The following is a 25,075-nucleotide window of genomic DNA, read 5'->3' on the forward strand; positions in this document are numbered from 1 at the left end:
CCCCTCGGCTAAGTTTCTTAAACCAAAGGCACGCAGACACCTGCTTTTTTGAGTCGTCACTCAGCAGGACACTCAGGTCTCCGGTCCACAGATGGCTTCCGGACACTAAGGTTTGACCGACGTCCTTCAACTGCAACCCTTCCCAGGCTGTCTGTTAGAAGATCGCAATGGAAGACCTAGCCGTCGGGGTCATGAAGGTCATTTCTTTCCCTCTTACGCTGTGCGTTTATAAGCGATTTATGTTTAACTTCATCTGGATCAATAACTTTAGGAAAGTTCTTGGAAAGGCTGAACTACACGGATTTAGGACTTTTTTTTCAGGCTTACTAGGCAATTTCACTAACACGTCATCCGTTGTCCCTTATGGCACACGGCATGTTCCCCAGACTGAAGAAGGTTTCTTTTTCTGTGGTTACTTGTAACAGGGTCGATACATTTCTTTGCATTACCGCTGCAGTCCAACCAAAAATAAAAAAATCGAGCTAATCCTCTTACTCCCAGATAGAAGGGAGAGGGGTAGAGATTCTTATCAAACTATGTGTGGCCAGCCTTCGTCTTTCTTCCCGGCAAGTTCCTTCTCGCCTAATTGAACATCAGATCTGTCCAGCTCTGGTTCACAATAATCTCGGGGCCTTTTCAGGGGAAAAAAAACATCTAAGAGAGAAAGTAAAGAAACTGCCTCGGCGAACGATGACAAACCACACAATGTGTGTCACTTTTAGGCTTTTTTTTGGAGGTTTTGTGTTGCCGTTCCTGCGAAGATGTTAGAGTGGGGTTTCCACCTCTATAAGGACTCAACTTGGTCTTAACATTTCTTAATGTCCTATATTCTTGCGTTGTTCTTCTCATAAGTGTAACCCCCTTAGCTTTTGGTTTGGCCCAACATGGAAAATGGATTATTGGCTTCCTGCCGGTAACACGTGACCAGGGCCGCTATCATCAATCACGTTTTAGTTGTGATCTATGGAAGTTGTGAGGTTTTGTAAAACAAAAATATATTTATGGCCTTATTTATGGCCTTATTCGAGGGATTAGGCATATTGAGGCAGAGAGGGTTAAACACTTAAATTAAGCCATAACTATTGTGTTTCCCGATTATCAAAAATCCCTTTACAACAAAAAAACACACATAACTTTCAATAACTCTTTTTGTGTGTCAATTTGGCAATATTTATTTCATTAAAACATTTTTCCAGACTTAGAATTCCTTTGCACCATACAAAAAAGCCACATTTCTAGTCGACTTGGTCTGATCAATTCAGTTCATGAATGCACACTTTTTTTTTTTTTTTAGTCGTGCATCAAAAATTTTCAAATAATTTAAAAGGATTTTCATAAAGACATATTTATGACGACATTTAAATGTATTTTTATATTCAGGAAACTATAATAAAAATACTCCACAATTGCTAATCATGGTAGTCATTGCTAATCATCTTCTTGTCTCCGAATTCTTGTCTTCTTTTCCTCCTGGCGACGTCTCCATGCCGCAATTATGTCATCATCATCATCATCCATTTCTCCGCTCTCGTCTTTGCTCTTCCTGATTTGAGCTCGCACATGTGCAGAGTATGATGTCTCCGAATTATCCGAATCCTCCAGATTTTCGCAGGAATACGTTCTCGCTCTCCGAGAATTTCCTAATTCCCCATTTGCTAAGTTATCTCTCTCTCTTGGGTAGTCACCAAAATGTGGTTCTTGGCCGTCTTCACCGTAATGTTGAAATTGGTGCTTGTTAGAATTCCTATGGCGGTAGCTCTCCTCTTCAGACGATGTTGAGAAAGTAGATCTGGATCTCTGTTTCTCTCTGTTGCTTTGGAAGGATGAATAAGAGCGTTCGTCGTGTTCCTTGGCAGCATAGCTGCTTGTTTGAACGTCCAGCTCTTTCCTGGCTTCTGCCCTTCTTAAGTACCTTTCAGAAATATTTTCACTCTTTGATTCTCGACTCTCTTCCTTTTTTACACCACTGAGCCATTTATTAACATTTTTTTCTAACTCGGAGGTTGTGCTTCTGATAGTCGACAAATAACTGGAATTTACTTCAGATTTTGATGAGTCTCGACTTGACTTTATTGAGTTGAAAACATCATTTTCCTGCTCCTCAACGTCCTCAACGTCTTTGGCTTTTTTCTTCTTAAACATATAGCTGCGCTTGTTATCGGTCACAACCTTTTCTTTTCGATACTGATATAGTTTTTCACTTAGCTCTTCCCGTAACTCACTTTCTTTCTCGTTAAGCTTCTTCAGATCAACTTCATCTTGGAAGAGACTATAAAGGGGTACGCTCGTCTGTGTGATCTTCCTCTTCGCGCTAGATAGGTTCGTGTTTGCACTTGCTGACGTGTTGCATGACATAACTGAGTCTGAGCTCCTAAGATCTCGACCTTGCAACAGTGAGCCGGACAAACAAGAGCCACCAGCAGCAGCGAACAACGATGACCTATCGTCATCCATTTTTTGACACTGATCTCCAGGTGCTGTGCTTAGAACTGAAGATGGCCGGGACATCATCAATATTTCATTCTGTTTCTGGGCAATGGTTTCACTCACCACACTGGCTATCCAGTTTTGAATGCTAGCTATAGAAATAGCATCTGGCGTTCCGGGCGGCATGGTTTGGGTTGGAGGTATGGGACTATTTGTTTGACCTGCGGCACTTCTCGCCTGAGATAGGCGCGATGCGTTGCTTCGCATGCTCAGCACAGATGCCGCATCGTTAACGCTGGACGCTGAAGGCGCGCTTTGGAAAAAGGCAGACAACGGGATGCTCCCACTCAAGGCACTCTCAGTCTCCCAACCGCACATGGACTGGCTCTCTTCCAGGTTCTGCTTAGAACGTTCTAGGATCTCGGCCCTCCTCTGCTTTCTCTTAATAGATGCGCTGTCTTCGCCTTTGGTAAGTTCCACAATTTCTTCTTTGTTTTCATTGCCTACTTTCTGTTGCTGCTTGATTTTCCATGACTGATAAGCAGTTAGGTCAATATCAGATTTACTCGCTTCATCTTCCTTCTGCCCTTCGCTGCCCTCTTTCTTTTGGTTATCCGAAGCCTCCGAGTCCTTTTTATGATATCCAAACTGGATTCTCTTGACTTTCCACCTTTCTAGCGGAGTGAGTTTGTGTTTGTTCTTCGTGCAAAAGTTGAACAGAGAGCCAGTTTCTGAAAATACGCTTTCTTCATCTATATCTTTCTTTTTGTCTTTAGAAGTATGGTCGGATCTGTCTTTAGCTTCCTTTTCTATTTCCTGGAGCCTCTGGTTCCACATGTCCCATGTGCTGTCAGTACTTACTGAATCGTTACGGCCTCTGCTCGTTCTATTGATTCTACTTGATTCAAGTTGCTGCTTAAGCATTCGTATTTCCTGGGAGGTCACACTCTCTACGTCGCTTATTTCACTCTGTGCGTACCTCCTCTCTCCCATCGAAGACTCTCCGTCGTCTTCAAGCCCAAGGGACTGATATTTAGCGCTTTGACGTTGCCAGTTTTGGATCATCTGCTCCGTATAATCCACACTATCTTCTCCGTTCTCAGGAAATGTCATAGCTTGTTCTTTGTCTGGTAGTTCTCTAGGCGGAAGTCCTTGTTTTCTTCTCCATTCCTCATATAACTTCTCCTCTTCATCTTCGTCAATTAGAGTTGGCTGTTTTGATACCACGCTTGACTTTCCCATTATGGAACTCCCCATTAAACTTGTGGTGTCCTCTTCCTCAACAGTAATAGAGTGGACCTTCGCCCCCAACACACTTTCCACATCTTCTTCCTCTACCATTATGGAGTGAGCTTTGGCTTGCACCACAGATTCTTGACTTTTGTTATCATCATCATCATCCGAATATTCACGCTCTTCCAAAAGTTTTTCGTTAAGCTCGCGTAGCTGCTTTATAAATTCATCATTGGGGTAAATGGCCCGTTTTTTACGTATTGTCATCAGGGCATCCGAAATAGTCATGTGGTGGAAGATCATTAAATAAGCAGCAACGAGGATCGCTGACCGGCTGATTCCCATTTCGCTGTTGACTAAAACTTTACCTACGTGGGGAAAAAAAATTAAACAATTACTGTAGTTTGAAGCAAATGACATTTGACATGCGAGGATGTGATGTGTGATCATCTTGATCACGCATCACATTTAGACTACAAACAATATACGTTTCTCCTCTTGATTGCTTCCCTCTTACCAATGATTGGAGCATCCAAATATTCCACAAATTAAGGTAAAGAGGGAGCCCCAATCCATACAAAAAGTAACGTTATACATCACAACAAATGGCCATAAGTCATGTTCCACTAAAGCAGACATGCCAACTCTCCCGGAAGTTCCTTGAGTCTCTCGTATGTTCATAGCAGCTCCCTGAGCGAACGCGCGAGAGAGAATTCAATCATGACCACTGAACTCACACTCGAGAATCTGTGCTCAGGTTCTCCTGTGGCCTCCGGTGCCTGTGCCCTGGTCCTTCTCTGTAGCGCGCCCTGATTGGTCTCTCTTTGTGTTAACTAACCTATCGGTTTTCTCAGTAGCCCGCCTACCACAGCGAAGGACCAGGGCACAGGTATCAGGGGACGGAGGACACCTCTGGTGCCCGTTCATACATGTTAAGGGGCCCAGTGAAGCCACCTCCCTGAAATGACTTTTCATGGGTTGGGATGTCTGCTAAACAACCACATGACCAGAGTTTAAATAGTATGATTATATATCATGTGACAGGAAGAAGCCATAAGGCGCTTCTGTGTTGTCATGGAAACATCTTGGAGGTGGAGTATTTTGTTATTTCCTGTCACATGATATAATCATAATATTTAAACTTTGCACATGTGATCGTTTAGTGCCCTACATTAAGACTTTAAGTTACTTTTGTACATCGGTGGTCTCCTGTAACTCCCATTATCCCCAACCAGCTAAACAGCCTTTGTTAGCCCAGGCTCGCTTGAACTTAAGGATTGTTCATTCTGGCCTTTTGCAAAGTAAAAAATAATCATTCATTCAGTAAACTGGATTCACCAAAATTCACCAAATTAGACAGATTTTACTTTTTTTATATATTCTATATATTTTTTTATATTGTTGTGTGCCCTGATATTGCAATATTCTATACATTAATGCTCTTTAACACCTTTAATCATCAGTAATGTTATCTCTGTGGTTAAGATGCTGCAGATTATTATTGTGGTTCATCTCTGAAAGAACGGCGTGAGCCCCGACGCGCCGTCAGGACGATACAAACCTCTTTTGAAGCTTTTTATCAAATATTATTGGCAATTAATAGATTTTTTCCCCCCTAATAGCGCACGGCCTATTATTATTTTATATCTAAAGCTGCTGCGAGGCTTTGCGCGGCTTTGACCTGGTTTTGTGGCTGTAAAACTTTGATAAATGACCCCCGTTGAGATCTTAGACACCCAGCACAGAGGGTCTCAGCGTGAGTCGGGGCTTATAATGGCATTTTTAGGCCAAGGTTGCCGGCCACGAGGCTTTGATAAAGAGACCTCTAAAACGCTGTGTTCTTGGAACAAATGCAGGAAAAGCCAAAGTAATAAAATCAGGACGTTTTTTTTTTTTTAAACGTTACATTTCAGCCGTATTAATAAAATTCTTATTTAATGTACACTTTTACTTTTGCACACTTCACAAGTGTCCCTCTTTAGGAGGGACAGTCCCTCCTTTTTTGGGCCATATTAAATGCTGGCAGGCATGCTTCGCTGGGTTCTGTTCTAAGTACAAGATCACCTTTATATCCCAAATATACGGTTTTTTTTTGTTTTTTTTTCAAAAGCTAGATTTATCCCAAAGGGAACAAACGTCACTTTATCCAAAAGGGATATAATTTAACCCAACGTGGCTTTTTTGGGGGGGAAAACCAAAACCAGCGTTTTCTGGAAAGGTTATTATTGTGCGGTGCTGTATTTTTAGCCATTGTTATTATTACTCTGAAAATACACCCCGGGTGATTCACCGGCGCGTCTCCGGACGGTCTCACACCGCGGGGTTATTTTTATCCAATATCCTGACGGAGGGGCCCCTCTGGAAGCGAAGGGACGGACGTCCACTCTGTTTTTGGGAATAAAAAGTATATTTTGTGAATTTAGAAGCCTCGTTCTCTGTTACGGAAGCAAGAAGCTGAGGTGGGTTCATATTAAATAATGAGAGTATGAACTGGTACCCGGGTAACGGGGGGGGGGTATTTTCCAATATTTTTAGTGCGGGATGGGACTAATTTATTGAATTTAAAATTCTAGCTATATTTTCTATAACTTTGAAATGTTTAATCCCCAGATCTTTTGTTTGCATTTTGCGTAGGTCAATTCAATTATACCCTAAGCCTCTTTCTGATTGTGCTCTTAAAAATCAGGACTGTCCCTTGAAATCCGGGACGCTTGTCAGGTACGCTATCACAATCTCCCCAACACTTTCCTGTTCTTTGCACCATCAGCCTCTGCCCCAAACCTCCCTCCGTGAGACTTTAGCACAGGGGTGGTCCAACCTGCGGCCCTCCATCTGCTGCAGGACTACATCTCCCATCCTCCTCAGCCAGCCCCTTAGCTGAAAGAGCATTATGGGAGATGTAGTCTTGCAGCAGCTGGAGGGCCGCAGGTTGGACACCCCTGCTCTAGCACACTGAATTTTACTTTGCGACGTATCACTTAGTAAATAGGAAGCGCAGTTATTACCCCTGCATGTGAGCAAAGCCTCGTCGAGGAACTCAGCCGCCGGTCTGAAGAACTTGGAGATGTCTGAGTCTGGGAAATCGTCCACTTCCACGCCCATGTACTGGATCTCGGTGCCGGAGTAGAATTCGGGTCCGGTAAAAACGGTGGTACCATGCGCCGCATTAAGCACATGGGTGATGCCCATCCTTTTCAGACGCCCTTTATTAACAGCGACGCTCCTGTAAAGAGTAGGTAATGGCGTTATTTGTCTGCATGTTCATTTCTACGGTCCCAGGCGAGTGCGGGGTGACACCAATCGAGCCGTGATATGGAGAAACACGTCAGGACCCCAGATGGACCTACGGAAATCACGTTAATCGTTACAAGGAAAGCGTGTGCCGTCGGGTCATAGATTTCTCCGTGTGTTGGATGAACCAACGTAGACCCTCCATTTGTTGCCATCAGGGGGACTGAATTGACTGGAAGAGGCCTAATCCTCAAATAACGTAACACAATGTATCCGATGAGAGCTAAACTATTTATCTCTCCCCATTGAATACTTTTTTACCATCTAAAGATCCTATAACCTTATTCTTCAGACTGTGATGTCTAAACAACTGACACGAACATTTAGATGTGGAAGTTTTACTTTACTGAGAGGGTGGTAGATAAGTGGAACAGCCCTCCAGCAGAAATGTTAGAGATTAATACAGTGGGGGGAATTTAAACGTGTATAGGGCAGGTGTATGCCTATCCAGAATCTAGGATGACACTAAGGACACTAGGCAGGCTAGACGGGCAGAATGGTTCCTATCTGTCATCATGTTATCATCCAGCTGTGCCCACAGACAGTCATGAAAGGTCTCCCAATTCTTATAAGTGTTTGGATGGGGATCCCATTCTTGAACTCACTTTTCAGCAATGAAAATATTGGGCCAGACCTCGTCCACCGAGTTGATGGGGGCTTCCATGCGATCCTTCACGAGCTCCCTCTGAAGGTCCAAGACACAGGGAGTGTTGAACAAGCTTCGGTCATCAATCTTCTCCTTGACCCGGTTATAGAGATCCTCGACAAGCAGCTGCTCTGCCGACTCCAGCATCTCAGGACACATTGTATCCACCTTCACCTCTTTGTGCTTCAGCTCTAGAACGAGAGGTCAGCCGTCATCTAGAAAGCCCCAGAAACGGACTATTCTTATAACACGCGATTTGTGCTCAGACCTATTACTCCAAAATTACTTTTTTTTACTTTTACATAAAACATTTAAACTTTTTGCGTGGTAGATATGGAAACTTTGAAGAACCCGGGGCTTAAAAATCTTCCTACCGTTTCAAAGAACCCTCTCACGTTGACATTAAAGTTTGTCCTTCTGCACCGGACACGGCACTTAAATTTATTGCGGAGTCTCGCTGCGAAGGTTACCTCCGTTTCATTCCGGTTCACAATTACTACTCCGAATGTACGTTAGCGACACAAGATAAATCTTTACATTTAACAGTTACCCTAAAGAAAAACTGTTACACCGAGGGGGTTATTGGGGGTTTTGAGTCGATACTTATTATTGTGCCAACTTAGAATAAGATATAAAGTTATGTAGAATTTTGGGACCTCCAATGCCCAATTAATTGACCCAAATAAATGTATCAAGTTTGCCTGAAGATTCCATTTTATTTTGGGCTGATATGGCTATATCAATTTAGCGTCCTTTGACTTAGAGATTTAATTTTTTCTGTTAAAAATCAACTATTTTTTGAAAAATGAATAAAAATGAAATGAATACAAACATATGGCTGAGAAATGTTCCATTAAGATTCTGTGTTTCTTCTCAGTGGAGACAGTTATGAGGATCGTGGCATTTACGTGCATAACGGGAAATTGAGTGGAGAAATACTAATATTAGTGGGAACTGATTAACCCCTTAAGGACAATGGGTTGTCCTTAAGCCCATTAAAAACAATGCGTTGTGAGCCCGTACATGTACAGGCTTTGTCATGAAGGGGTTAAAAATTCCAGTCTGCATCGGAAAGGTGGACAGTGGAGGGATTGAGAGGGTATTCTGGTAATTTATGCCCCTGGAAGGCATCTAGGGGTCACTTTTCTCGCATGGCTCGTTAAAGCCCAGGATGGTAGGGTAGTCCACCGGGCGTCTGGGCGGGCGCGAGGGAATTAATTAATATAACTCCGACCTAGAATTATTGCGGATAAATGCCCCATCCCTCTTTTTGCCCTCTCATCTAAGATGATGGGATTGGTTTTGAGACGCTTGGGTCCTAGGATGGAAAATGGGGCAAAAAGCCCTAAAAAGAGTGATACTTGTTGGGAGGGGTCGGGAGTCCTTTAGGAGCGAAAGCCACTACTCATATTCATATTGGAGAACTTCCAGATGAGGTTGGTGGTAACTGGTGTTAACTGGTTGGTGGTTACCAGATAGACCATGACCTATAAAGAAAATGTTTTATTCAGAATTTCATAATAATTAAATATAATGTTGAAATTTGTATGAAATTCTGAATGAAACCATATTTCAGGGATGGGAATGCCTTTCCAGATTTAGAATATTTTTTTTTAACATCATTCTATTTTTTAACAATTTCATTCACGTGAATTTTTTTTCTTCTGATTTAATTTTAAAAACTGGCACAGAGGAACCAGAATTTAATCTTGGACCCAGTATGCGCGGCCTACGAGGGACGGCAGCCAAAGCTTAAATCGAAAATGCAAAGCATCCAAACTCAATAATTCACCTTCGTTTATTATTTGCTTGGCGGCCACGGATGAAGAGAGGTGGATCGGCTCCATGAAGATGCTCTCGGTGTAAGCGTCAGACACCATGGAGAAGCTGGAAATACCGCAAAAAAAAAACGATTAAAATAACGTTCCAAGAGGACAGGAGGCAGCCTGCGTCCACACTTCATTAGCAAACAAGAACCCAACTTGTAGATATTTTAATTAGATGGATTGGATTGCTTGGTACAGCCGTGATGAAGGCTTCTGGGTAGCACTGTTCTTTTATTTTGCTGAAATTTTGTTTTTATAAACCCTATATATATATATATAATCACAAAAAGGGAGAAAATTTTTATCCATATTAAGAAAAAGCTGTTTCACAAAAAAAAACTTGTTTTAATCCAATTACATCACATTGTTTACATCATAATGCAGAGACCGCCTTTGTGAATGAATATTCAGAGTTCTTGGGTGTTCCACCACACATGTAGAAGAGGTAATCGTGGATACTTTTCAAACAGAACCATAACTGGGGGGTTCTCGGGGTACGCCATGCGGAGCTCCATCTTCTGGTGGGGGTAGCATTGCGTAGGGCCGGGGTTGGGGTCAGAGTTAGCTCCATGCAGCCCTTAGGGGCAGGGAACCAGGTGAGGAGGGGATGAGGTGGGTAACAGGTAGGACACGGACAGGTGGGGTGGGTTTCATCACATCTCGCTCCCTGTCCACAAAAATAGCAGGTTGACCTGGAAAAGCAGAGCTTCTCCCGGAGACTCCAGGTGAAACCAAGAGCTCCCAGGCGTACCCAGCACCAGCGGTCACCTCCGTCTGTCGATCAGCTGTATGCGTGGATCCCACTTATGGTCTCTGTCACGGTCAGGACTACTTGCCAAGCCGTGACTGTGTGGAGGGCATGGGCATGAAGGGGTTAATAGCACCAGGCCTCTGGATTTACTAACTTCACCTCTTAACAAGGCATAAATTACACCAAATTAACCCCCAAATCCTGCCTGTATCCCCCCAGGTAGTCTGCCACCACTCACGATTTTGATACCGGATTCGTGAGAAATCCGAATTAGAACCTTTATCTCTATATATATATCAACCCACCCCGGGCAAACAACATATATATATATCCAGTAGAACTCAATAACAATATGGTAACGTGTTATCCTCTCTTAGGGTTTGTGGATATCGATACTAGAGCCCAAAGACAGACTTGGATTATGAATATTTTAATAACAAAAATACAAAGATTACACAGTGCCAGAATTACAAAAAACAAGACATACAAAATAAAAATAAAACAGCAAACAGTTCTTAAAAACAATAGGACTTAAACACAGGACCCTCACTCACGAGTTTCTCCAATAAGCAGGCCTGTGGAAACTCCTTAAGTCCAGACGGTTCTTACGATGTTGTTCCGATCAGAGTATATCATGGAGTTCTCTTTTGAGGTTGCTGCATTGTCCCTAAATCAGACTTTTGCAAGCAAACGCCCCTCTGACCACATGACTGATTATATGACACCATCCCCAAGAATCGGGTCCCATCTTTGATCTGCCAATAAGTTATGGTGGGGTAAAGGTGATGGAAACCCCTCCACTTAAGATAGGAATGGAATTCCTATAACTAAGGATCCTTATCTGTTAGGCCATGAATCACCACAGGGGTCCTTTGGGAAGATGACACCTCTAGCAGAACAGATACAGAGGGCATGCACAAAGAAACACATTAAAATCAACCTCAGATTAACTCATTGAATGCTTAAACAAAGAAACTAACCACCTCTGCTGGGTTACCCTTCCATGCATCCACTACATTATATGAGTTAATCATGACAGTCTCCCATAATAAATTTGTGACATCACAAACATAGAATGCAAGCTGATTTTGTGCGCAGTCACGGTGGGAAGTTGAATGCCTTGTATCTCTAAAAGGTTCCTGTGATTTTCACCTGAATCGACCCTCAGCCTGATTTTCGAGAGATGCAGCAGAAGTCCACTGATAACCCTGCTGCTTTCCCTTCCTTATTCTAGGTCTTCCAGTATATAAACGGATCCATGATCTGTCAATTTATAGCTTGCCGATAATAACACTTTTTGTTACGCAATTAAAAGTCCAGTCGTGTCACCTTACTTAAGTTTCCTTCTTTGCTGGCTTTTAAACATTGCCTTTTTAACAGATCAGAGTTTGGAAAATGTGTTAACTTCATCTATATTTCAGAGAGAAAAGGCAGCAGTTTGGGAAAGGGAACTTAGTTGAAACATTTGTGCTATATGTAACAGTGAAAACGATTTGCCGAACTCCTAGACTCACCAGAACATCGTGCTCTTTCCTTTCACCCAAACCCCCTTCTTCCTGAATTTCCTTCCTTATCCATCCATACCCTTATCTCACATTTGCTTTTTCGACTACGCCACCAGGCGCTGGCCGCCTTTCCCCCGTCGCATGCAAAGGAACTGTAATGACGGTCCACATTCTACAGCGATCCATTATTTCCTCATCTCAAATGGCATCACGGCACTTACATCATATCGCCTTCTTCTTATATCATATCATATATTATATATATATATATATATATATATGATATATGATATATATATATATATATCATATCACGCTATTTACATCATATCACCTTCTTATATCATATATTATATATATATGATATATCATATATAATTATATATATCATATCACGCCATTTACATCATATCGCCTTCTTCTTCTGATGGGCTTTGGAGATTCTATCCACGTTGTGTTCCAATGGATGTTCTCTATAAAATATCCAGTTATGACATATTTCATTGCCTTTTATTTGCCGGGCGCTTTAGATAACCGTAAACCGTACCGTTTAGTGGACAGAATAACCTTTATACTGCTAATATACCCGACTACGCATTATGCACGGTCATGTCTATAAGAAAATACCCTCTAGATTGTAAGCTCCCGTGAGCAGGGTCCTCCTAACCTGGTGTTTCTGTAAATCAAATTGTTATGCTGTATAGTAATTGTTATGTCCTCTCTGCCCATTCTACAGCGCTACGGAATATGATGGCGCTATATAAAACAATAAATAATAATAATTGTGTATCAGAGCTTAGGTCAGGAAAACAACACCAGATAAAGCATACACTTAGCTTACATCACCCACTCCTTAATAAAACAAATGCAAAATATATGGGAAATCTCTAATTTTGGAGTAAACTAAGGAAATAAGGAACTACCGGTATTTACAAATTGCTTTTTAGTCACATGGGTTTTTTTGTTTGGTTTTTACCTCGTTTCATTTTAAGATAAAATATTTTTCCTTCAAATGAAAAAATAGTGATTTTGTACATTTAATGTGTGATCATATTTACAAAAAACTTTGTGCATTGTTTACAGATAACCTGGAGATTAAGCCGCCGTTTCCGTCCGTGGCGGAGATTTGGTCTCTGTTTGCAGAAAAGATTGCTTTACGCAAAATCTCAATTTCTTTTATTTTTTGGGGGGTTCCAACAAAGAATCCAATCAGTTTCTACAGAAGCTGGCGCGAGGTCCGTTACTGCCCCAAAGCCCAATAAAATCATTGGCGAAGACGTTAATATCAAGAACATACAAAAAATACAAAAAAAAATAGATACGGATCTCTGGAGCCAATTGGATTTTACGTTATCTACAGAGTTTCGCTCAGACAAAACGATGTAAACAAACATTTTCTCTTATTTAATTTTAGATCATAAAAAATATACACCACTACCATTCAGAAGTTTGGGGTCGCTTAGAAATCTTCTTGCTTTTTTTTAAAGAAAAGCTAATTTTGTCCATTAAAATAACATGAAATGGATGAAAATGAGTATTGTAGCTGGAAACAGCTGATTTCTAATGGAATCTCTTCATAGGCGTACAGAGGCCCTTTATCACTCCCATCACTCCTGTGTTCCAATGGCCCTTTATCACTCCCATCACTCCTGTGTTCCAATGGCCCTTTATCACTCCCATCACTCCTGTGTTCCAATGGCCCTTTATCACTCCCATCACTCCTGTGTTCCAGTGGCCCTTTATCCCTCCCATCACTCCTGTGTCCCAATGGCCCTTTATCACTCCCATCACTCCTGCGTTCCAATGGCCCTTTATCACTCCCATCACTCCTGCGTTCCAATGGCCCTTTATCACTCCCATCACTCCTGCGTTCCAATGGCATGTTGTGTTCGCCAATCCAAGTTTAAGTTGAAAAGGCTAATTGATCGTTAGAAAACCCTTTCCGTTTTCCGCAGCGCTGTACACCGGGTATATGTTCCTCAAATACTGGAAAGGTAATTTGTGTAATTTGCCGTGACGTAACATTCAGCATTTGGCACAGTTTGGGGGGGCTGTGATGGGTTTGCTTTGCCTTGAAATGTTACAGACCTCCTATCTTTAAAACAGCATAAAGGGGCTTATTAAGGTACAGGAGGAGGAGGAGATCAGAGGATTAGATGGAGGGTAAGAGAGTTTTTCTTTATTGAGAAGGTGGAAGTGGAACAGCCTCCCAGCAGAGGTGGTAGAGGGTAATACAGCGAGGGATTTAACCATGCATGGGATAGACATACGGCTCCTGAATCTAAGACGAGGCCAACGACTGATTAAGGTTTGAGTCTTTACAGCAGGAGAAACGGGCGGCTAGACGAATGGGGCCGAATGGGGCCGACCTGCCATTAAATTGTATGTTCCTATATTTTGTAACGCCTTCTAATTTTTAATGACTTTTTCTAGAAAAGCCGCATCGCTTCTCCTTGTCCCCTGCATCTCATTCCTTGCCGTTCCCGCTTCCAATTATACGCGCACCAAAATGACCAGCGATGTACACAACCCCGGTATGAAAAAACATCAGAAAGAGAAATAAAAAAATAAAAAAATCTCTTTCTGCAGTGGAAATAATGGCAAGGGATTCAATCAGCGAGGATCGGTGCTTTTCGTATCCAAGGTGACAGAAATAACCATCCACATTCATCACGTTATATATTACCAGCCGATCGATACCAGGGTAGCCATCTGGATACAGGTCGAGAGGGAAGAATCATCAGCTTAGTGTTTTTCTCGCGTTTCCCAGAGCATTCTGGGAGTTATGAGACGGACGTTTCATTCCCTGTTTTCAGCTCTGCTTTCTCCAAAGAGAACAAAAAAAAAAGACGTAAAACGCCATATTTTTTTTTCTATAAAATAAAACAACTAAGATTTGCAAATAAACTATTAATTTAAAAAAAAAAAACAAAAAAAAAAACTGTTACTTAAAGAATTATACATAATTCTTTTATTGCCACGGGGGTATGAAGAGTATCTAAAACTGAGTTTTATGTATTTTATATATATATACATATTTGTGTGTAGGTAAAAAAAATATCTAAGGGGCTGTCATATGGGGTAGAAAGCCTTAAATATTTTTTTAATTTTTATTTAAATTTCTTTTAGATATATTGAAAATATTAGTAAAAAAGCTAAAAAACACAATTAATTTATATGAAAAAAAAGGGGAAAAAACAAGGGGAATGAGCGACGTTTCCAAATACAAAAATACAGCACCGGGTTTAACCCCTTCTGTATGAGACGTCTGCCTGAGGTTGCTGGTAGTTGCAGTACTGTCCCTGCTGGAGTGCCAAAGGTTATCGCCATTAATTCCCCATGAAGTGGGAAATCGCACCGGCTAATAGGATATATTTTATAGATATGCTATGTTGCCTGGCAGGTAACGCGGGCTTTTGACAGGTATACATGACGCCACTGAAGGTTTGAAATCCGTAACAAAGAACAAAAAGCGTAAAAACAAAAGAAAAAAAAAAGAAAAGAAAATTCTACCGAGCTGATTATTTTCACTCTAAAGAAAAATTGAGGTTTCACGCTGTAATTCGCATTATTTCCTACTGATTTATTAAAGATCAAAGCAATTTTTGGAAAATTATTTAACAATTCATTTTTTTTTGTCTTTCATGCAAATATAAGTTCTAGCGATAGATAAAAAAAAAATGCCCCACAGAGGATACTTCATCTATTCTGCAGTGAATTATACATGGAAAATCATGCAGCTGTTTATATATTCAAATAAAGGCATGCATATGTAAAAATATGCAAATATTTTAGCTGCATACATTTGCATGTCTAATACTTCCTGCGCAACTCTCCACGAGTTAAATAGGTTAATTAAGTACATCTCTGCATAAATATAAATCGCATTTCTCTGCATATCTAATCCTCGTCTTAATGCGTCTCGCTGTGAATAATCGCAAAGATTTGCAAACATAATTCAGATTTTTCTAAGAATTAAATAAAGTTTATTTCTTCGTCATGTTCCAGTAGAAGATTTTAAGCATTTTGCTGCATTTAGATTGTATCAAGATCCTATGAAAATATTTTATGCTATATATAGATATAGAAATATAAATATAATAGTCATTTGTTGCTTATGGCAAGAAACATTTTACAAACAGATAAAAATGTTCAAACTTAAAAAATAATGTCAAATACATGGAAAGCAGAAACAAACGAAATGTGAATTGCCGCCTTACGATTACCAGGGGTCGGTTAAACGCCCCCCCTATTTACCCAAATTGTCTAGATTTAGCAAAATGTGTTCCCGACATGGCACCCAATGGGTTAAATTACAGCAGTCATTACAGCTAAACAACCCTAAATTCATTCAAAAGAGGAAATCGCTGGCAGGAGATAGAAGGGGAAAATTGAGCCCAACAAAAATGTACCCCAGAGTTTGTACCCCATGGTTTGGACTTCAATCAGGGCAGTTATGAGAAGTTTAAGAAATAGAAGAAAATTAAGTAAAGATTGTCAGCTTGCGGGCCGGGCCTTTTTTTCCTAATGTGTTGGGTCGTCTTAGTCGGTCAGTTCCGGTTTTGTCAGACCCTTTGAATGTATGGACTGTAAGAAGTGCTGCGGGAATTGGTTCTATATAATATTAATAATAATAATAATAATGATAGAAATAATAATAGAAATAATAAAAATAATAATAATCATAATAATAATAATAGAAATAATAAAAATAATAATAACAATCATAATAATAATAATAGAAATAATAAAAATAATAATAGAAATAATCATAACAACAATAATAATAATAATAGAAATAATAAAAATAATAATAACAATCATAATGATAATAATATTAATAGAAATAATAACAGTAACAACAACAATAAAAATAATAATAGAAATAATAAAATAGTAACTGAATGGGAGAATATTTAGACTCAAATTCTATAAAAAGAGTAAAAATACTTTTTTTTTTACACTCTATGGGCTTGTAATGATACACTACCCTAGAAAGGACATTATTGCCTAAATGGTTACCCTACATACTAACCCTGGCGTTAATGCTAATATTTTGGTTTTTGCCATTCTTTCGCACATCTCAATTGCAATTTTTCCAATCACCTTCATTCACGCAGCCAAGAACGGACTGAAAGAGAAGAGCAAATGGATCATGTTTTACAGCACCCCCTGTGTTTGTGCCGCTACCCGGCTGTCCCTTAGGCTTTAGGAAAGATGCACTGCGCCATTCTTCTTAAAGAAGTATTCATCATCGTGTCAGTGTTCTTACGGTGAAAAATGTGCATTGTTGCCCCAAAGAAAAACCTTTTTTTTTGAAAATTATGCATGATACGAAAGAGATACGGCTGAGAGACGAATATTTATACCGAAACATTGTCACAATACAGATCTTCTGTTCCGAGACCTCTGTAATACGGATCATTCATTTTTTTTTTATTAAAAAAAAAAAAATTTGATTAAATTAAAGAAGGTGATCAAAAAGAGGGTAACCTCAAAACTGTAAAACCCTGAAATGTACCCCAAAAGATGATCTAATTTAATATACAAATAAAACAACTTTTGTTACATTAATAAATAAAATATTTCAACCAATCAGAAGCGTCAAATAAAATCAAAGGGAAACAAATATTTTTGGACATGTGTTTGATTTTAAGTCTTTTTGGTTTATTTAAAAAAAAAATTAGGTTTTATTTGTGTAATAAATTGGGATCGTCTTTTTGGGGCTGCTATTCACGTTGCACCCACTAGGGGGCCACAGCCCCGGATTGAGACCAGCTGAATCCCGATCCGCTGCGCATGTTGAACGTCTAATGCGATATTTGCTCCGTTACATTTCCATTCAGCGGTTGCATTTGACCCGTTCTTATTGCTGTCGGTTTCTGGCTCATTTATCGCGACGAAGACATTAGAAATACACATTATTAGATCGCACAAATAAAAAAAGGGATTTTTTATGATAAAGGGAAGAGATTTGACAATGGTGAAAGCAAATGACATAGGATTAGAGGGTTAGACTTTTGGAGGACAAACATTTCTAGAGTAAGAATGTGGAGTCACATAAACTTTCAAGCCACGCGAAGAAGGGACCTCTGAGGTTTTCTATACTCTTGTAACCCCACAGTTTATGCTGTTGATCAGCTAAAATGTATCCCAAACTTCTTCTGCAAATAGTGAATGAAAAACATATTTCTATTAATATTCTTAGAGCCACTTGGTTATAACATGAGGTTTAGTTATTAAGCGCAATGTGCTGGCTCCATCCGTGGCAGATTATCAATTAGGCACACTAAGCACATGCCTAGGGACCCCCAGAGCTCTAATGTACAGCTGCACTGTGCTGGCTACTGTAGCCTGGAGTCATACTTTGTATTCACCACCTTTCGAAAATTTGGAGTCACTTAGAGGTCTCCCAATTTTGAAAGAAAAATAAATTTTGTCTATTAAAACAATATGAAATGGATCAGAAATCCAGCCTAGACAGGGTTGATGTTGTAAATAACTATAATGCTTTTTAATGGAATCTCTTCATAGGCGTACAGAGGCCCTTTATCACTCCCATCACTCCTGTGTTCCAAAGGCCCTTTATCACTCCCATCACTCCTGTGTTCCAATGGCCCTTTACCACTCCCATCACTCCTGTGTTCCAATGGCCCTTTATCACTCCCATCACTCCTGTGTTCCAATGGCCCTTTATCACTCCTGTGTTCCAATGGCATGTTGTGTCCGCTTTTAAGTTTAAAAGACTAATTGATGGTAAGAAACTCCTTTTGTAATTATATTACAGCCAGAAATGTCCTCGTTTTCCATGAAAACAGCAAAGTGACGCCAAACTTTTGAACGGTGGTGTATATTATGAAAACAGACAAAAATAAAAGGATTCCACAATGTTCTTGTTTTTAGCCAAACCCCCGCCGTGCTGGAAGCATACCACCCAGCGTTGGGAGGGTGGTGTCGCACCCAAGAGGGAGCCTGGTAAGGAGCAGGACCACCATACCTCCCTCAAAAGCTACCTTGTGGCGCTCAGCTGCAGCACGCGAGGAGATGGCCATATCCAATCATTTTATCAGCTCCCTGGGCCAGAGGAGGACAGTGGGGCAGAGAAACGGCTCAACAGGACAGGGCTTGAAAATCAGGACTGCCCCACATAAAATGGGACACTTGGGAGATAAGTAGTAGGCTCACGTCATAACCAAAATCAACCAAAAATATTTTTTGTGATGTCTTTGAGTTTCATTCAATATCTGGCACATTATCGCTCGAAATCATTAAAGAAACGTGTTACTCGATGATTTATAAATATTTATTTGTGATTATATGCGTGATTTACGGAAATCGGTGCGGTCAGAACTTTTGTCTCTCACCCCTTTGTTTCTTTAGTAGCTGAATACGATCGGCCATCAGGCGGCTCAAACAAAGGCCATCGGTAAATTGACTTTATAAGATAAATGGGGTACATTTTCCAAGTGGAAAGTTTAGCTGCGGAGGAAAAAATATCTAGGGAATGAGTTTAGAGAAAAGAGAAAATTACAAATATATTTTTAGGCAGCAGCGAAGCCTTCTGGGTAATTGTGAAAACATTATATTTGTCTTTCATTACTGTGTGAAAATTCAAATATATATATATACGCTATGAACAAATGTATGTGGGAACCTCGTCTAATTTCCGGATTAAGATGCTTCAGCCGCACCGATGGCTAACGGAGAAATAAGTCAGTTTGAGAAATGTCTGCCCCGGTTCACCGTCAGAGCCTAGGAGAAACAACAGCTCAGCCACGAAGCGGTAGACCGCGCTCACTCACAGAGCGGGGCTGCCGAGTGCTGAAGTGCGTAGCATCACTCACTGCAGAGTTCCGGACTGGAGGTAACATCAGCAGTGGCGCCGTGTGCCGGGAGCTTCGTGAAATGGGTTTCCGTGGCCGAGCAGTTGGACAGAAACCGAAGATCAATGTGCTCAATGCCAAGCGTCGGCTGGAGCGGCGTAAAGCCCATCGTCACTGGGATGAACCGGAACGGAGATTGCGAGCCGGGCGTCTCGTCCAACATCAGCGCCGGACCTCACAGACGCTCTACTGGATGAACGGCAAAAATCCCCAAACCTAACGGCGTTTTATTTGTCTTTATCTTCTCAGCTTTCGGCACCAATAAAGTTATTCATTGAAACGATAGCGTATTCGTAGACGTTCAGCAAAGCCAAGTTAGGCAGTCGGAGGCAAAATCTGCTTAAAACAATTATCTGCCCCAAACACCCAGCCCTTCTCCTCTTTCCGCCTTCTAAAGTTACCGGAAGAAGGGGAGAAGCCTTTGAATGGGGAGGAATAATCAAGCAGATCGCCAGATAAAGAAGTTGGCTGCTCCCACGGCCTCCACCAGGTGGTTTATTCACATCTATATTTCTTATTTTGATCGTAAAAACGTAAGTAACGCTGATCCCCGCTGATGAAAAGGTTAATTCTCGTCGGTATATATTGTGTCTTTTTCCTCTGAACACCGCAGGGACCACAAAACGCCGCAACGGACACTTTTTTCATAGCTTGAGGCTGTCGATCGTTATGCGGAAAATCCCCCGATTATGTAAACCGCTGCTAATAAAAAGTGCACCGGGCCTCGCGGCGGGAAACGTCTGCGCGTTATTGTCATTTTTTTTGACAACTCTAATTCGATTTTCTTCAGACTTCATCCTCAGCCAGGTGTATAAACGCGCGTAAGGGGCTGGTTTACTAAATGGGAGCTGACATCTGTGGCATTTTATTTTATTTAATGTTAAAGGCGGCTGTCGGTTGGATACCCCGACCCGCTTTATGCTAATCACCCTAAAATATGACCCGGTGTATAGGCAGCTATGACATCATAGACCCTGTTGGCCGATCTTAAACTAATGTGTAACTACGGCATCATCTAATGTCCAACTCATGCGTATCTAGGAGTGAGTAAGAATTCCGGGCTCCCCAACCAACGCTAGTCTTTTACCGCCAAGATAAATGGGTGCAGGGAGAGCCGCGTCTCCTGGACAGGGGCCACTGCGTCTGCCATCTCTCTCTCTACCTCATTTACCATCTACTGGGGCAAGTCCAACACCACGCATGGCTAGCGGCCCCCGGCTCCCATAAAGAACCAGGCAGTGTGAGCTCTTGGGACCAGTCCTAGGAAGCTCCTCCCAGCTGTGCTGTGAGAAGGGGCTCAGCCAATCAGATAATTGTCAGGGTGCTTCTGAGGGCCAAACTTGTTCAGATTTCTTTCATTCAAACAGTATCAGAATTTGGCTAAATCCCCCCCCCCCCAAAAAAGTGTGTGCAAACCAGGAAAGTCCTTAATTTTACGGTCCTTTTTATTCCAATGTATAGAAATATATATATTACATATATTAAGGCGAGCTTACCTGGGCGATGGACTGCGCAAATAGCGAGCCTGTACGGCCCTGACATCATCATCCTCGCCTTTATCAGGAACCACTTGTTCGCTACCCCGGTCTTGGCTGGTTGCCATGGTGATTTGCTGCAGATGGATCTAAGCGCTGTGAACGGGAGATAAAAGTTTTGTAAATTTAAAACGTGCCGCCCGGGTCACAACCTGCGGAAAACTAGAAAGAAATTCTCCACTGCTAAAATTCATCAATTTCCTACTACTTTTGACCCACAAAGAAAGAATAATGAAACCCACGAAGTTCTTGCATAATAAGAACGTCAAGTGATGTCATAGCACGGCCATGCTTATGTGACAAGCGTGGTGTGACATCATAGCGCCGCCAACTGACAACATTAGTGCCACGTTCTCTTCCGAATAGAGATGGGTAGAATGAGGGTAACTGTGTATAACTCTGACTGGGGATGATAGGAGTTGGAGGTTGGTCCTTCCTAGAGCGCTGTACACAATGAAGAGTAAATTAAGGTATTGGAGTCTCTTTACTAAATCAAAAATTGGTTGAAAATGTGGTTATTCACCAAAAATAATCAGTATAGATGGTGTCATCGCACCTGTACAGAATGCTGGCCATAATTGCCCCCTATTGGGGAGAACTTGAACGCTCAAGATACCCCCTATGGGAGCAGGATGTGGAGGATCTGACCCCTGCTGCCCCCCCCCCCCGATATAAGACCCTGATCTCTGCTACACGCCATTAACTCATTCAGAATCAGACACGGGGATAATCGCTCTGTCTGCACTCGGGGGGCCGATCTCGGCGTTCGGGAAACTAGCGAGCTGGGGGTGTCAGAGAACTCGAGGACGGGGCATCAGCATTCACAAAAACGTCTCTTCCCTGACTCGGAGGATGACAGAGGCGCGCTCGGAAAACACCCGCTCCGTCTGAGCAATAATCTAACCCTTTGGTAACGGCTCGGCGGAGCAGATACAGACGGCTGCCGGGGACAGCGGGGGCCGCCATCACAACGTGCCTGTTCTTATTCCCCCCCGGAGACCTGTTCACTCAGGACACATTGTACAGCGCCACGGAATTTGATGGCGCTATATATAATAATAATGATACAGAGTCAGCGTCAGTCCCAGCCGAACCCTCCTAAATGTGGTTGACAACAACAACAACTCCCATCATGGCAGCCGTCCAGAGCTCGCCATTCGCCAATTCTATTTTTATACAGTTCACCTCGCATAATGATCGGTATTAGAAATCCACATTATGGGCCGGGATTTAGAACTAAACCCTCAAACGCACCCAATGGGAGAGAAGAGCCAAGCTGGGGCATAATTAGCACCGTTAAATGTCATTTTTTTATCTGTTTTTAACAGAAACAGACCCAATCGAGGGAGATGATGACATGAATACCGACTTTAAATCCACATTTCCACAATATGGCCGCTTAACAATTTCAAAACTCCGACACCAAAGGCTTCCAGGAAACATTACTGCCATTTTACTGTTTTTCAGCCCATTTCTATTCCCAAAAATGTAATTGAAAAAAAAATCTAAAAATGCCTCGTCTTGGTGTTAATTTTAACAAGTTAGGAAAACCAGCGTTTCTATTCTCTTCCATTATATAAAAAATACATAAACTCCAGCCGAATCCTTTTTGTTTTAAGGTCACGCAGTTGGTGCCCGACTCGCATCGCTGGTTCGGATAAAAACATCAAAAAAACGGGATTTTGTATGAAAAAGTAAGGATTTGAGGTATGTTCTGGATAAAGTTGCTTTATTAATATCGTATAAGAAATCCCGGATGGGTAGAAGGAGCAGTCGCCTCGCCGATTGCGGCTCTGAAGTCATCCCCGGTAATAAAATTGCTTACATTGCACCACGCGCTCCTTTCACTCATTCATTCGCATTTAACCTTTTATCTCCCGGAAACCTGGTCTGCAGATCTCTAGCCTGAAAACAAGTAATCTAATTTTAAATGGAGACGTCTGTGCCGAGGCTGGGATATCCAAAAAATGCCCCTGCCCCGAAGAATCATTGTTATATTGTATTATTATATACAAGGCTGTGAGCGCTCATGCAAAGGGTTAACGTGCATGCGCAGCAATCACTTTAACAGGACCTGCTCTATGGGGGGTTCGTAGACTAACTCTTCGGGATTTACTGTCATGTTGTGTCAGATTGTTATGCTATATATATATTTATATATATAGATATACTTCTAACGTCCGGTCTGCCCATTGTACAGCGCTACAGAATATGATGGCGCTATATAAAACAATAAATAATAATAACCACATAAAGTATGTTTGCAAACTATGGAGGGTGATGCATGAAAAAAAATGATGCTACTCCAGGGTTTGAAAAGTCTTATCGCCATAGCAACCAGTGGATATAGAACTTTCTACATGATTCTGCCATTTAAATACCCGCATGTCGTCATGATATGAAGGATTTAGCATCTCATTAAAAAAAAAAACAGGCTAATTATCTAATTAGCGACGGATTTGGTGTTATGATTTCCCCAGACGCCCCGGCAGGATACCAGATGAAGCCCCCCATACACTCGTAGGAGATCTGCGGCGAGCATGCGCGGCCAGGTATTGTTTTCTGTGGCTCAGGAATGGACCCACACCTGCCTAGGCAGTTTGTGCGGGGGGGGTTACTTACACCCTGCTGCCATGATGTGTTATTTATAGTAGCCAAAAATAGCACAAAAAGAGTAAGTAAGAGTGTATTAACGTACAAAGACATATATAATTTATCATGTGACCTGAAGAACCACATTAGGGGGTCCCAGAGGGCCACTGGTGGTCTGTGCATCATAGCCGCTGCTCTGGAGAAGATACATGATTACTAGCCACACTTTTAGCAGAAATCACACAGTTTTTGCCGTGATCTCGGTCCCACAATCCATCAGGACTTTAAGGATTCAATAAAGCAGATAAAGCCCAAAGTGACAAACGCTGACGGCAGCAGACAGCTGGCCTGTAAGACCAGACGCTACGCCAGCCGCAGCAAACAGCGCCCTAACCCATTATATATAAATATATATATACCGTATAAACATACATACATTAAAATCCCACTGCTGCCACCAACACAACAGGGAACATACAAGCCGCGGAAACACTCAAAAAGCAGTGAAAAGAGTTAGAAAAGAGATACGGTACCTAGAAGCGAGCCTCCTCGGGGTTTGCTGGCTCTCACGGACAGGGTGACGGGGAGAGGACTCACACGAGCCACTTAGGGAATCTTCTAAATTTAGGACGAGTCCTGCATTGGCCGCTGATACTGAGACCGGAGAAGGAATGCCAGGCCTTTAAGACCATTAGAGGAGGGGGCATGATGCAAATCAACCCCCCCCCAAACTGTTTTTGTTTTCAAGTATTCAAAAATATATATATTTCAAAAATATGTTAAATTCTACAATAACGGGATTTGTCAGGTGCGGTAAAAATAATTTTTTTTGCCAATTTTTTTTTTTTGTAATTGATTTCGTAAATTGTTCTAGAAATGATGAAAAATAATAATAATAATAATAATAATAATAATAATACGAGTTTTTGCCTTTTGATTTTATTGTGTGCTTGTTTTTGTCACCTGGATGAAAGGAAACAATGAATTTGCTAAAAGAAAATATGATCAATGGCACGGAGCCGGAGACACCACAGATAACCGGCTCCGTTTAACATTAACGGGAACATCTTATTTAATGCAGTTTGTCTCATTAACACCGTATTAACCCCTTAATGACAACTGTCAAAATCTATTGTTTTCAATGGGTTTAGGGACCGCCCATTGTCCTTAAGGGGTTAAACGATCTTTTCCCATCTAAATCTGGTGGCTGAAAGTAATGTTTGTAGTAAATATTTTAGAGATTATTTCTTTTTTCCGCACTTTCATAGTCCAGGATCCAGTTTGTGTGACTGTAACCATCCCGCTTAATGATACATTGTTTCAAAAGACATTAGAGGACCTTCAGTCCATCTATCCCCAATCCTTGCTTGGTCCTTGGTCTTGGCT

At 41.4% G+C, this 25,075-nt stretch overlaps 1 protein-coding gene across 2 annotated transcripts; it reads right to left on the minus strand.

Annotated features, from left to right (window-relative positions):
* Window positions 1–1,146: 1,146 nt before the first annotated feature.
* Window positions 1,147–24,329, minus strand: STYXL2 (serine/threonine/tyrosine interacting like 2). Of its 2 annotated transcripts, none has more exons than XM_053455491.1 (6): window positions 24,223–24,329; window positions 21,059–21,193; window positions 9,390–9,484; window positions 7,557–7,788; window positions 6,666–6,883; window positions 1,147–4,028 (listed from the first exon to the last, which is right to left on the minus strand). In XM_053455491.1, the coding sequence occupies exons 2-6, from the start codon at window positions 21,163–21,165 to the stop codon at window positions 1,429–1,431; spliced, it is 3,252 nt and encodes a 1,083-aa protein (XP_053311466.1). In that variant the 5' UTR covers window positions 21,166–21,193; window positions 24,223–24,329; the 3' UTR covers window positions 1,147–1,428. The 2 variants fall into 2 exon arrangements, with proteins under 2 accessions (XP_053311466.1, XP_053311465.1); XM_053455490.1 differs by having other exon boundaries at window positions 9,390–9,487.
* Window positions 24,330–25,075: the final 746 nt, after the last annotated feature.

The sequence above is a fragment of the Spea bombifrons genome, chromosome 2 (genome assembly GCF_027358695.1).
Source record: "Spea bombifrons isolate aSpeBom1 chromosome 2, aSpeBom1.2.pri, whole genome shotgun sequence".
Lineage (NCBI taxonomy): Eukaryota > Metazoa > Chordata > Amphibia > Anura > Pelobatidae > Spea > Spea bombifrons.